The sequence below is a fragment of the Anneissia japonica genome, unplaced genomic scaffold, assembly GCF_011630105.1.
Source record: "Anneissia japonica isolate Jap-2015-1 unplaced genomic scaffold, ASM1163010v1 scaffold287721_len753485_cov172, whole genome shotgun sequence".
Taxonomy (NCBI): domain Eukaryota; kingdom Metazoa; phylum Echinodermata; class Crinoidea; order Comatulida; family Comatulidae; genus Anneissia; species Anneissia japonica.
Window position 1 is genome coordinate 608,854 of NW_022699480.1, and position 10,523 is coordinate 619,376.

General features: G+C 33.7%; 1 protein-coding gene across 3 annotated transcripts in view; it reads left to right on the plus strand.

Annotated features, from left to right (window-relative positions):
* Positions 1–10,523, plus strand: part of LOC117102981 (delta-1-pyrroline-5-carboxylate synthase-like) — a 62,777-nt gene that overhangs the window by 33,510 nt on the left and 18,744 nt on the right. For all 3 annotated transcript variants that reach the window (XM_033243446.1, XM_033243448.1, XM_033243447.1), the window contains exons 12-13: positions 5,444–5,565; positions 6,668–6,854. In XM_033243446.1, the coding sequence (XP_033099337.1) occupies positions 5,444–5,565; positions 6,668–6,854 (309 nt within the window). The remainder of the gene's footprint in view (positions 1–5,443; positions 5,566–6,667; positions 6,855–10,523) is intronic.

Genomic DNA, 10,523 nt, shown 5'->3' on the forward strand with positions numbered 1-10,523 from the left:
TATATATATAGGGCCTATATACTTTTTAAGTCATGTATTATGCATAGGAACGTTGACGCCTGCAAGGCTCTGGGTTAATTTTGTCTGAACAGCAACTTGTAGAAGGTTTTTTTTTTTTTATACAGGCATGGTGATGTGGTTAATGTTGTAATGTACTATAATAGGTGCAGTACTAATCACTGTATTATTAATGTAGAGCACAAATCAGCCTATTTAATGAATAGCTATAGAGTACAACAGTTGTGTCGTCACAACACCAGGTGGCGCCCTTTGTTGTCAACCAGACGTTGGTTACCGTTCATTACGCTTGACTTCATAAACTTAATGGTTTAGAATAGGCTTTCTGGAATAGGCATTTTAAAACATAATAATTTACCATCAAAATGTACTAAAAACACAGAAGCTCGCATTATATTAGTTATTGAACACACATTTAATCATCAATTAAAATTTACAAAGAAAAACTAAGATACAATATCTTAATAATTACGTTAGAAGTTGGGATCAGTGGTTTGTCAGTGAAGAAAATTTTGTGTCACCGATAGCAACGAAGTAGTATCACGTGGTATCATGACGTAACACTGTAGTACTCTATAGAAAATTAAGAATAAAAATTATATATTTTATAATCAAAAACTTTGTGACTCAGGTAGATCATTTTTATTCACCACATCAAGTACATAAACTTCTGGGTAATACCATATATACACAATTGCACAACAGTAAATTAAAAAAATATATATATATAACAAAACATCAGTCCCATTAAATCCATAAACAAACAAAATAAAAACAATTTTTATTATATATTCGTATAGTTGGAAGAAATGAGTTTCTGTGCCTGTTTGTCTTTATTCTTGTATGAATAAATCTGCCTCATCTACTGAAGTTTTACTGCATGCTAGGTTTTATCCGGAGTAGAGCATCGTCCCGGTTTTATCATTGATTGTATTTGCCTTTTGCATAAAACTTTATAATTGACTTGAATTGCAACTCAGATCCTCACCTATCCAGACACCGAGATACTTAACGTTACCTGTTATTCAGTTTCTATATTATTATCTTTAAGAGTTGTTGATGGTTCTTTCAATTTCAGAAAGTACGTAATAATTTCTTTAGTCTTACTAGGGTAATTTATATCACACCACTTTAGCAATCTTCTCTACTATCCTTCTGTAAGCAACTTCATTATTTTGAAATATTAAACTTGTTCAAGGCAAATTTGACTATATTATAAGATACAATATTAATGTAATTATCAATCATGTTTGTCAAAGATTCTTTTAGATAGGCAATTTCCTAATTTTACTCTCAAGTTAAAGTACAGGTTCATTTCAACTTTATTTAACCATGGAGTTCCAGATCAAAGCAGGGTTGTTGTTATTCCCTGAGGCCATGCACATAGATACAAAAAGCATTGTGACAAAAGCTATAAAGATATATAAATAAACCAATATGAGGTCTTATGTGCTATGATGTGTTTCATCATCATCCTATGATGTGTATAAACCTCATGAGTATATTCATACAGCGTTTTTAAAAAGCGTTAAAAAAAAGATTAAAGTGTTGTTTAATATAAGATGAGCCGCAAATCTTCTATTCCAAATTGGTTAATTAAAGGCAATACAAAATTTGAATGACTGTGATTTTTTGCTAAGAAAATTATTTATTTATATCCACAATTAAAACAGGGTGTAGATTCAATGTAAGTTTCTGCAGCAGCATGTGTGGTTGGATTGTATTGAAGACTATGAAGAGAATTCTTGAATAAGAATTAAAATTACCCACATGTTTTAAAGTGCACTGTGAAAAATTTACCACAGCATCATGACATCTACACCAGAATTCCCCATTCTAGTCTATTGTTATCATTACAAGGGTGGGTAGTGGGATTGGGCATTGGGAACTGCCCTCCCCCACCCCACAAAAAACAAGATAAAGAGGGGAGCATTGTACTCTAAAGCAAGCTAATTTGTGACTCATGTCTGATGTGAAGGATTGCCATTAGTAAATTGATAAGTTCGCTGTTGGCATATCCTTTGCCCTGTGCCTACAACATAGTGAAATATTATAAAATGATAGTCTGTTTGCTCCAGATGAATGATGATAATAATAACTCTAGGGCACTCTGAGAGTGCGTACCTCCACCCACATCATAAATCTCCTCTGTATAAATCTCCCACGCATATTGACCCCATGAAAAAAATGTATTCAGTGCAGTACTTATGCCTAAATTGATCATTATGACCAAAGATTGAGAAGTGTCTGATGAAAACTGTGGCCTGTATGCTGACAAGCAAACCAATTCCAAGCGAATGACCAAAGGCGCTGAGCATTATTACCCTAGTCACATAACATACAGTACTATGGCAAACCAGCATTGGGTGCAACACTCTCTGCTTCCCGGGGAGCATAGCTAATTTTGCATGTGTATTCGCCACACGAAACTAGTACAGTCAATGCCACAACATCCTACCAGGTACTCATTTATACTCCTGTGTAGAGAGAGACAAACGTAATGTGCCTTTGAAGGACACCATCGACTTGCATAGCGAGAGTTTAAAAAAACTTGACCTCAAGATTGGGAGTCAAAGCCACAACCAATGCGCCAAACTATTCACACTGTCTTTGATATTAGGAGCTGTTCAACATGTTTATTAGTATATTTGTAAACCATATTTAATTTGGATGACATGTTTGGCTCGCCATTACTGATGAGTAATTATAGGTCATCGGTAAAATTAATAAGCATGTCATTGTATAATTGTTAGTATTGAACCTGTTAAAAAAGCAAAGCTCTTCTAAAAATTATTGGGTGTACTCCACTTTATTATTCATACCAATAATTGTTACGAGTCCAATTAATGCTTGTTTTGGATTCTCTATATTGATTTTTTTCAAGTTGAAGTTAAAATCGTGTTATGATTTCATCTATTCTAGGCTACAAATCGATCTGGGCCTTGGTCTACTGCCTACATCTTGTTTCTTGTGTTTTTAAACAGGTCTAAATAGGCCTAAACAATTCCTGTTAAATGTTCAGGTCCATTGATTCAAGGAATTCCTTAATTTTTCATGCATAATAATAATATTGGATTTGAAGTGACTTTCTACAGGTTTTATTATACCTTTTTTGTTGAATATCATTTTTTCAATTACCAATTGTCAACAAACTACGATTAGGCAAGTGTCTACCCTCTCTTTCGCAGGCACGCGTTGTACTAGGTGTAAAAACACTAGCCTAGAATTCATCACCGTGTGTGCGATATTGCAATACATACAAGTTGTTTTGACCTTTTGCACACAAAATGGAAAAATGTCAAGCAAACAGTGCACTAAACAAAAAGTTAGTGCACAGTTTGAGATAGGAAAATAGCATTGGGAGTTACAATGATGACATCATGATTGACTTATAATATTTTCTATCTATGTATAGATGAATATCACAGTCATGTGTGCCACTAGGCCTACTGTTGCCAATGCATTTTCGGTATTATTATTATTATTATTATTATTATTATTATTATTATTATTATTATTATTATTATTATTATTATTATTGTATAAGAATTTATATAGGGTCAGTAAATCAACTAAGGTGCAGTAATGGCACTGTGCATTTTAATGTAGAAAAAAATTAGTTTTGAGTTTATTTCGTAAATGAAGCAAAAGAAGAACAATGTTTATATGTAGGGGAGTGAATTGAAAGTGTTGGTTCTGCAGAAGTAAAATGATCTGTGACCAATAGTTTTGGAGAATGTGCGGGGAACAGAAACAACAAAAAAAGTAGTCGGATGATCTGATGATATTTCCAGGAATATAAATGTAAGTAAGATGATGATTGTAAGCAGGTAGTTTATTGTGAAGTGCTTTGAATATGAGAAGTAAGAATTTAATACATGAATCAATAGAAAGTGTGTGCAGTTCTTAGATAACAGGCGTGATGTGAGAGCAACGATCTGTGAATGTTATAATGCATGCAACTTTAAAAGCAATTTGTCCTGAAAGGAAACTGTAAGACTGAGCGCCCTGAAACACATTTTTTTAGCGTTTTTCACACGATACATCAGCTTTTAATTCAGTCTATTTAAACTCTCATTTTTTTTAATGCCATTTCAGTGAACTTCTTGTTATTACTTTGCATGTATAATAGTCTCTGTAAAAAAAAGTGTACAACAAAATATCTGTATAAATTTGGCAGTTGTTGAGTGTTTTTAGTTAGAATAATTTATTCCTAACACTTATTTCTGTGAATTAATTGTTACATTAGAAAACACACTATAGTTATTGTTTCCTTGTCAGGAAAACCAGAGGATAGCAATAGTGTCTGCAGCTTCATGTAGTAGACAAAATAAATGGATGAATAGGTATTATTTTGCTTTATAATTTCTTAATAAATATTTTCCAAGTAAAACTTAATTTTAAAATACATGTTGTAACCTCCAGGCTATATATATCCTAGTTAATAATAAACCTTTGATTGGCATGCAATATTCCCATGGCAACTTAGCTATCAGCACAGATATACACCCATATGTTAAATGATCTACTTAATTGTGTTTTAGTTTAAGCACAGTATTTGTTATTCTTATGGAAATAAGCCAACTTGATATATTGTATATATAAGCATCCTTTCAATAGAATGTAATTGAGTCCTTGTGAGGTATTTTGGATGATGGTGATTAATCATCAATGTATTTACTGATTGTTGTGACATGAAATATGAGCTTTGGGCTTAACATCCCTTGAGCCCTGTATGCTCTATCATTGTAACGTAAGAATATCTGTTTTTGTTTCTGTATTAGAATTCATGTTTCTTGTCATTAACTGTGAAGAATGTGCTGAAAGAGTATGCAGCTGCTTGGTTCACTATATTGGAGGGAATTTTGTAATGGCCACCATATTAAAACCTTATAAAAGAAATAAAACAATAAACAAAACTGTATCTATTAACAAGAATTAATAATTTTATATTTTGACAGTTATTTTGGTTGGTTGGACACATTTTATTTCCAAATATTTTGCTTTTATTGAGGATTATTATTAATAGTAGTTGTAGTCAGTCATAACATCCTCATTTTATTTCAACATAATTTTCATTTCAACATAATTTTCCTATCCCAACCAACGAACAAAATAAACATTATTTTGTTGCTGGGCCCAGCTGAGCGCACACAACAAGCCAAACAATTCTTATTCTTTGGTTTTGGTGGTAGACAGATGCTAGGCCTGGTAAAGTCTATGAGATAACAAGGTGACTTATTGAAGGACTTTTTTCTTTCCCCAGGAAATAATAGATCCAAAATGTTTACTGATTAGGTATACCTATAATACTTACTATAATACTGATTTTTACTTGTCTACTGACAACTTTTTATATATAAACTTTTGATATAGTTTTATTCTATTTTATTCTGACTTAACTATAAAATAAATTTCTTGACAGTGCGAGATTCCAAATGTGATTACCCAGCAGCCTGCAATGCAATGGAAACCCTACTCATCCACAAAGGGCTGCAAAGGACCCAGTTGTTTGAGAATGTGCTAGAAATGCTTGGCTTAGAACAGGTAAGGTTTGCCATGCAAAATAATGAAAAATACATTTTCTCATTCTATGGCTAAATATATTAATAATAAGGCGTCATCTCCACTGATTTTCGATTGACAGAATCGTGTTCTGACACGTTTTCTATTGTATTCCGACAAGCTACCCTAACACACCTAGAAATACTGTTAGCCAGGGAGCGTTTATCACCCGTTTATTCATGATTGAGGCCGTTAGCTCATTGCTCCACCCCCGTTAAATGGTTGAATTACACGTTTGTGCCTGACGGTATTTTAAGGGACGATTGTTGATGTTCAACAGAACTTATCGGAGTGCACGATAATCGTTGTTTTTTGGTTCACAATACCACACATTGCACCCAATCTCTCCTGGGTCTAGCCGTTTAGCTTTACCCGTTGTTGTGACATAGACGATTGAGCCAACCACAGCACGAGACGATGGGTCTATCAGTAGACCTAGTGTGGACTCGCGGGCCCACTTCCATTCTGATTCATCATTGCATTCCAATACTGTAACATACAGTAAGGTGTTTAAGAATCTTAATTAAAATGAAATATGTTTATGTCAGTACAGTACATCAAACATCAGCAAGTACAAACGACAGCCATAAGCTAAAATGATTTGCCTGCACGATCTTGTTGGGCCCAATCGTCATGAAAATGGGCCTGATGATCGTCGGGTGTCTATAAAATGAAGACCGAAGACCCAAAAACGAAGACTCAAATTTTTTCTCATTTATTTTGATAATAATACACCAGGCTGTCACATATCAAAATTACGAAATTTTTTGGGTGTCTGTGAAATTTTCAAGGGTCTTCGTTTTATAGACCTCCTTATATGGGTATCTACAAAACGAAGACCGAAGACCCGAAAAATGAAGACCTCCAATTATTTCTCAATTATTTTATTGAAAGTATTTCAAAATCATCATAAAACAGTTGCCAAGTAGTAGGCAGGGAATAATCTGTGACGGTTTGGTCTAAAATGTTTGTGACATATGAAGAGGAATTACCAATATGTAAGGTTGGTAAGAACGAATGTGAATTGTTGTCAGTCAAATTTTGTCCAGCTCTTGCGTTAATGTATCGGATGTACCATTTAAAGGTTAAAATTCATCCTGGACAAAGGCTTTCTCGCTCACTCAAGTTTGGTCCAGCAGAGGCTCAGTCTATGAGCATTGAATATGGAGGTCTAGAGTGCGGGGTGGAGATAGTAGATGATATCAAGGGTGCCGTCAATCACATTAACAAGTACGGAAGCTCACACACAGATGTCATTGTTACTAAAAATGGTCAGTCATGTTTTTCTAGATTTTAATTAAATACCTGAATGATAATGATATTGTATTACTGTTACTTACACATTTTCTATATGTTGAATTCAATTATGTGTTTTCTTTTAAATTTCGATTCATATCAACAACATTTTTTAGCAGCATTCAATTTTTTTATTTAGTATTGCAATTTCATTTTTTTAATTTATTTTAAATTAACAAATGGCAATAACAGACACTGAATTGCATGTGATGTACATTATATATAGACAAAATTCATTAAACTAAAAGGTCATATAGATCATTCAAAAACAAAAGATTTATAAAAAAAAATCACTCAATACATAACAGCAAGAACAACAATTAAAATATCTACCAAGGACACTTGTCACCAGTGGATGGATTTATTAAAATTAATTGATAGACATCACTTTAATCTCAAACTTGAACGTACTTGCAAAAGAATAAAAAAAATAAAAATAAAAATAAGTGAACAGGCCAAAGAAAGAATATATAGGCCTACACACTAATAAACATTATAAGGAAAAATACATGCTAATAAAAGTAATGAAAAATGTTAATTCTAGAAATTATATTTCTTGAATTTTTAATATGAACAACAGGTAAACCAATGAAAAATATATTGTGACTCAATTTTTTTTTATTTCATTCGGTTTTGGTAGGGCTACACTACATACAACATACTTTTTTTTTTGTGATCCAATTGGCTTGTTTTTCATTTAAAAAATACTTGCTATACAAGGGTTATCATTTGCTAATAAATGGTTTGCATCATTTTTAAAGATAAGCAGTGTCTTTATACTAACACAAGGTTATTTATGATTGATTTAACAATCTATCATATAGAGTTTACCCTTTTAGCAGTAACAGAATAGATGCTAAGTATCATCAATTACATACAGATGTTACACTGTTTATCATCGGATTTTCAATTTTGCTTTACAAATATTAAAATTCTGCTACTGTTGTCCATATATTTACCCAATTTAAACTGAACATTAGGGGAACCTTTTTTCTCAATATTTCTGAAACTACTGGAGTATTTGTGTATTCATATATATTGTTTTTACGGTGGCCCATAAGTGTCACAGCAACAACTTTTGAAATGTCACGGTCACATTTTGAAATTCACGGCAACAACTTTCAAAACCACACGACACACTTTGAAAAGTCACGACACACTTTCAAAATTCATCGCACACTTTAAAACCCACGGCACACTTTCAAATTCATGGCAACAACTTTTGAAATGTCACATCAAACTTTCAAAATCACAACTTCTGCTGTGGAAAGTACAACTTCCGCTGTGAGGTTCACGGAGAAGTGATTGTCTCACGGTAGAAATTTAAATTCTTAAAAATTTTGGCAGCTGGCAGGAACATGGGAGTTGCTAAATACAACCACTTCAGCCTGGGCAGGCTGGTCGGACCACGAGACCTAGCCTATGCCCATTCACAGCTACCCGGTCTCATTGTAGTATAGGCCTCGTTCTCTTTCACGTCAAGCTAGGCCAGGTCCCTTCTTTATGTCTGGCTACTGAAGAATCCTGTACTGAATTATTATTTAATAAAATAACATTTATACAATTACATTACAATACAGACATGGGAAAGTTAGTATTTAATTTATTATTAGTTTTCCGTCACCCTTTCTCTTTTTCTGGAATACTGGCCTGCCATGGTAATTTTGTGTAAAAGCCGTGAAACAATAAATATTATAAATCTTAACTTCAGCAGTCACACATAAACACACTGACGCATGATGATTATGAAAGGGCGAAACTGGCAATGCACCATTGTATGGCTCATGGCTTGAATAAGCTGAATAGGCCCGAAGAAGAACAAGATAAGCAATCATCTTGTAAAAATTGTAATTTTGATTTATTAGGCCCATTGTCTCTTCAGTATAAGATAAATTGTTCATCCGATTGAAATTAAAAACTACATAGACTGAGTATTGTATTGTAGTAGCCCATGTAGTAGTAAGTAGACCATTTATTGATTTCATTTCTTTTTATGATTACGACCTAATCCCTACCCTTAATATAAGACAAGCTATAGACCTACGGTATGTATTACTTTACTCTGTGTGTTGATAATATTCCAGGGATCCTAATTTTGAAAAAAAAAAACAAAAATAAAAAACACACACATACAGGTACATATGCCTGACTTATTATTTTGTCTTACTGGTTGTACGGTACTGTATATTGCTATGCCGTGTGATTACCAAGGCCCCCTCTTTTTTTTAAAACTAAAACAACCATTTCTGGTGAGGGTGAGGTGGTGGTGGCTTCTTATGTTGATGATTTTTCATTCCTAATCAAGACAAAGAGTGGGCCCTGGTAAACATGATTGCTGAACTTTGGACTTATGATCATTTTTTATTTTTTAATTGAAAAACAAAATTGCCATTTCTACAGGCATATTCCAGAAGAGAAAGTGTGACGGAAAGCTAATAAATAATAATTCAATTAAATATTACCTTTCCCATGTCTGTAATGTAGTTTATAAAAGTTATTTATTAAATAATAATTAATATTAAGTACAGGATTCTTCAGTAGCCAGGCCTAGAGAAGGGGCCTAGGCCAGAATCTTACAACAAATTCTGCGTAGGCCTAGCTTAATGAAAATGAGGCCTGGACTACGGGTACCTGGAATAGGCCTAGGCTGAAGAGCTTCTAGTCTGACCTAGCCCAGGCTGAGTGGTTGTATTTAGCAGCTACCATATTTCCGCCGGCCGGGAGTTTCAAGAATTTAAATATCTGTCACTTCCGCCGTGAACCTCACGGCGGAAGTTGTACTTTTCACGGCCGAAGTTGAGATTTTAAAAGTTTGATGTGACATTTCAAAAATTGTTGCCGTGAATTTTGAAAGTGTGCCGTGGTTTTTAAAAGCATGTGGTGAATTTTGAAAGTGTGCTGTGGTTTTTAAAAGTGTGCTGTGAATTTTGAAAGTGTGCTGTGACCTTTTAAAGTGTGCTGTGTGGTTTCAAAAGTTGTTGCCGTGAATTTTGAAAGTGTGTCGTGACATTTCAAAAGTTGTTGCCGTGACACTTATGGGCCACCGTATGTTTTGAAGTACAAGTACTGTACTAATCTGAACACTGATGATCTAGCACAACACTGTAGTTACTTCTTGTTTTTCCATTCTCTAGGATTGCTATTTCAAATATAACAAAAAGGATTTTAGGACATTTAGGTGTTTTTATCTGTAGGAAGTATTAATCCATCAAAGCCTAATATATCTGTGATGGTCTCAATCCCTGCTTTAATTAATCCAGTTTCAAAAAGCCTTTTTTTTTTTTCTATGTTAGTTTATGTTGTTTGATGGTTATTTCATTTCTTTTGGTGACACATTCCTTTGATTTAAACCATGTCTTAAAGCGTAAGAGGTTAGCATCTTGTTTATTTCCTTACAGCATTCTTTATAAAGTAAAGTGGGTTAAAATGCTAAAAATTACCTTCCATTTCACAGATGGAGAGTCTAGACCTCAGCCTCACCAAGATTGGGGCTAAGGTAATATATTTATGATTATGGCATCACTAGATGGCCGGAAATGGCCTCAGACTTTTATGCCAAAAATTTTCTTTTTTCTCCATTTTTAGTTCCTATGCATGTAATGCAAAAGGAACTATTATAATCACTCTCAGGGGTGGCGCCAGCG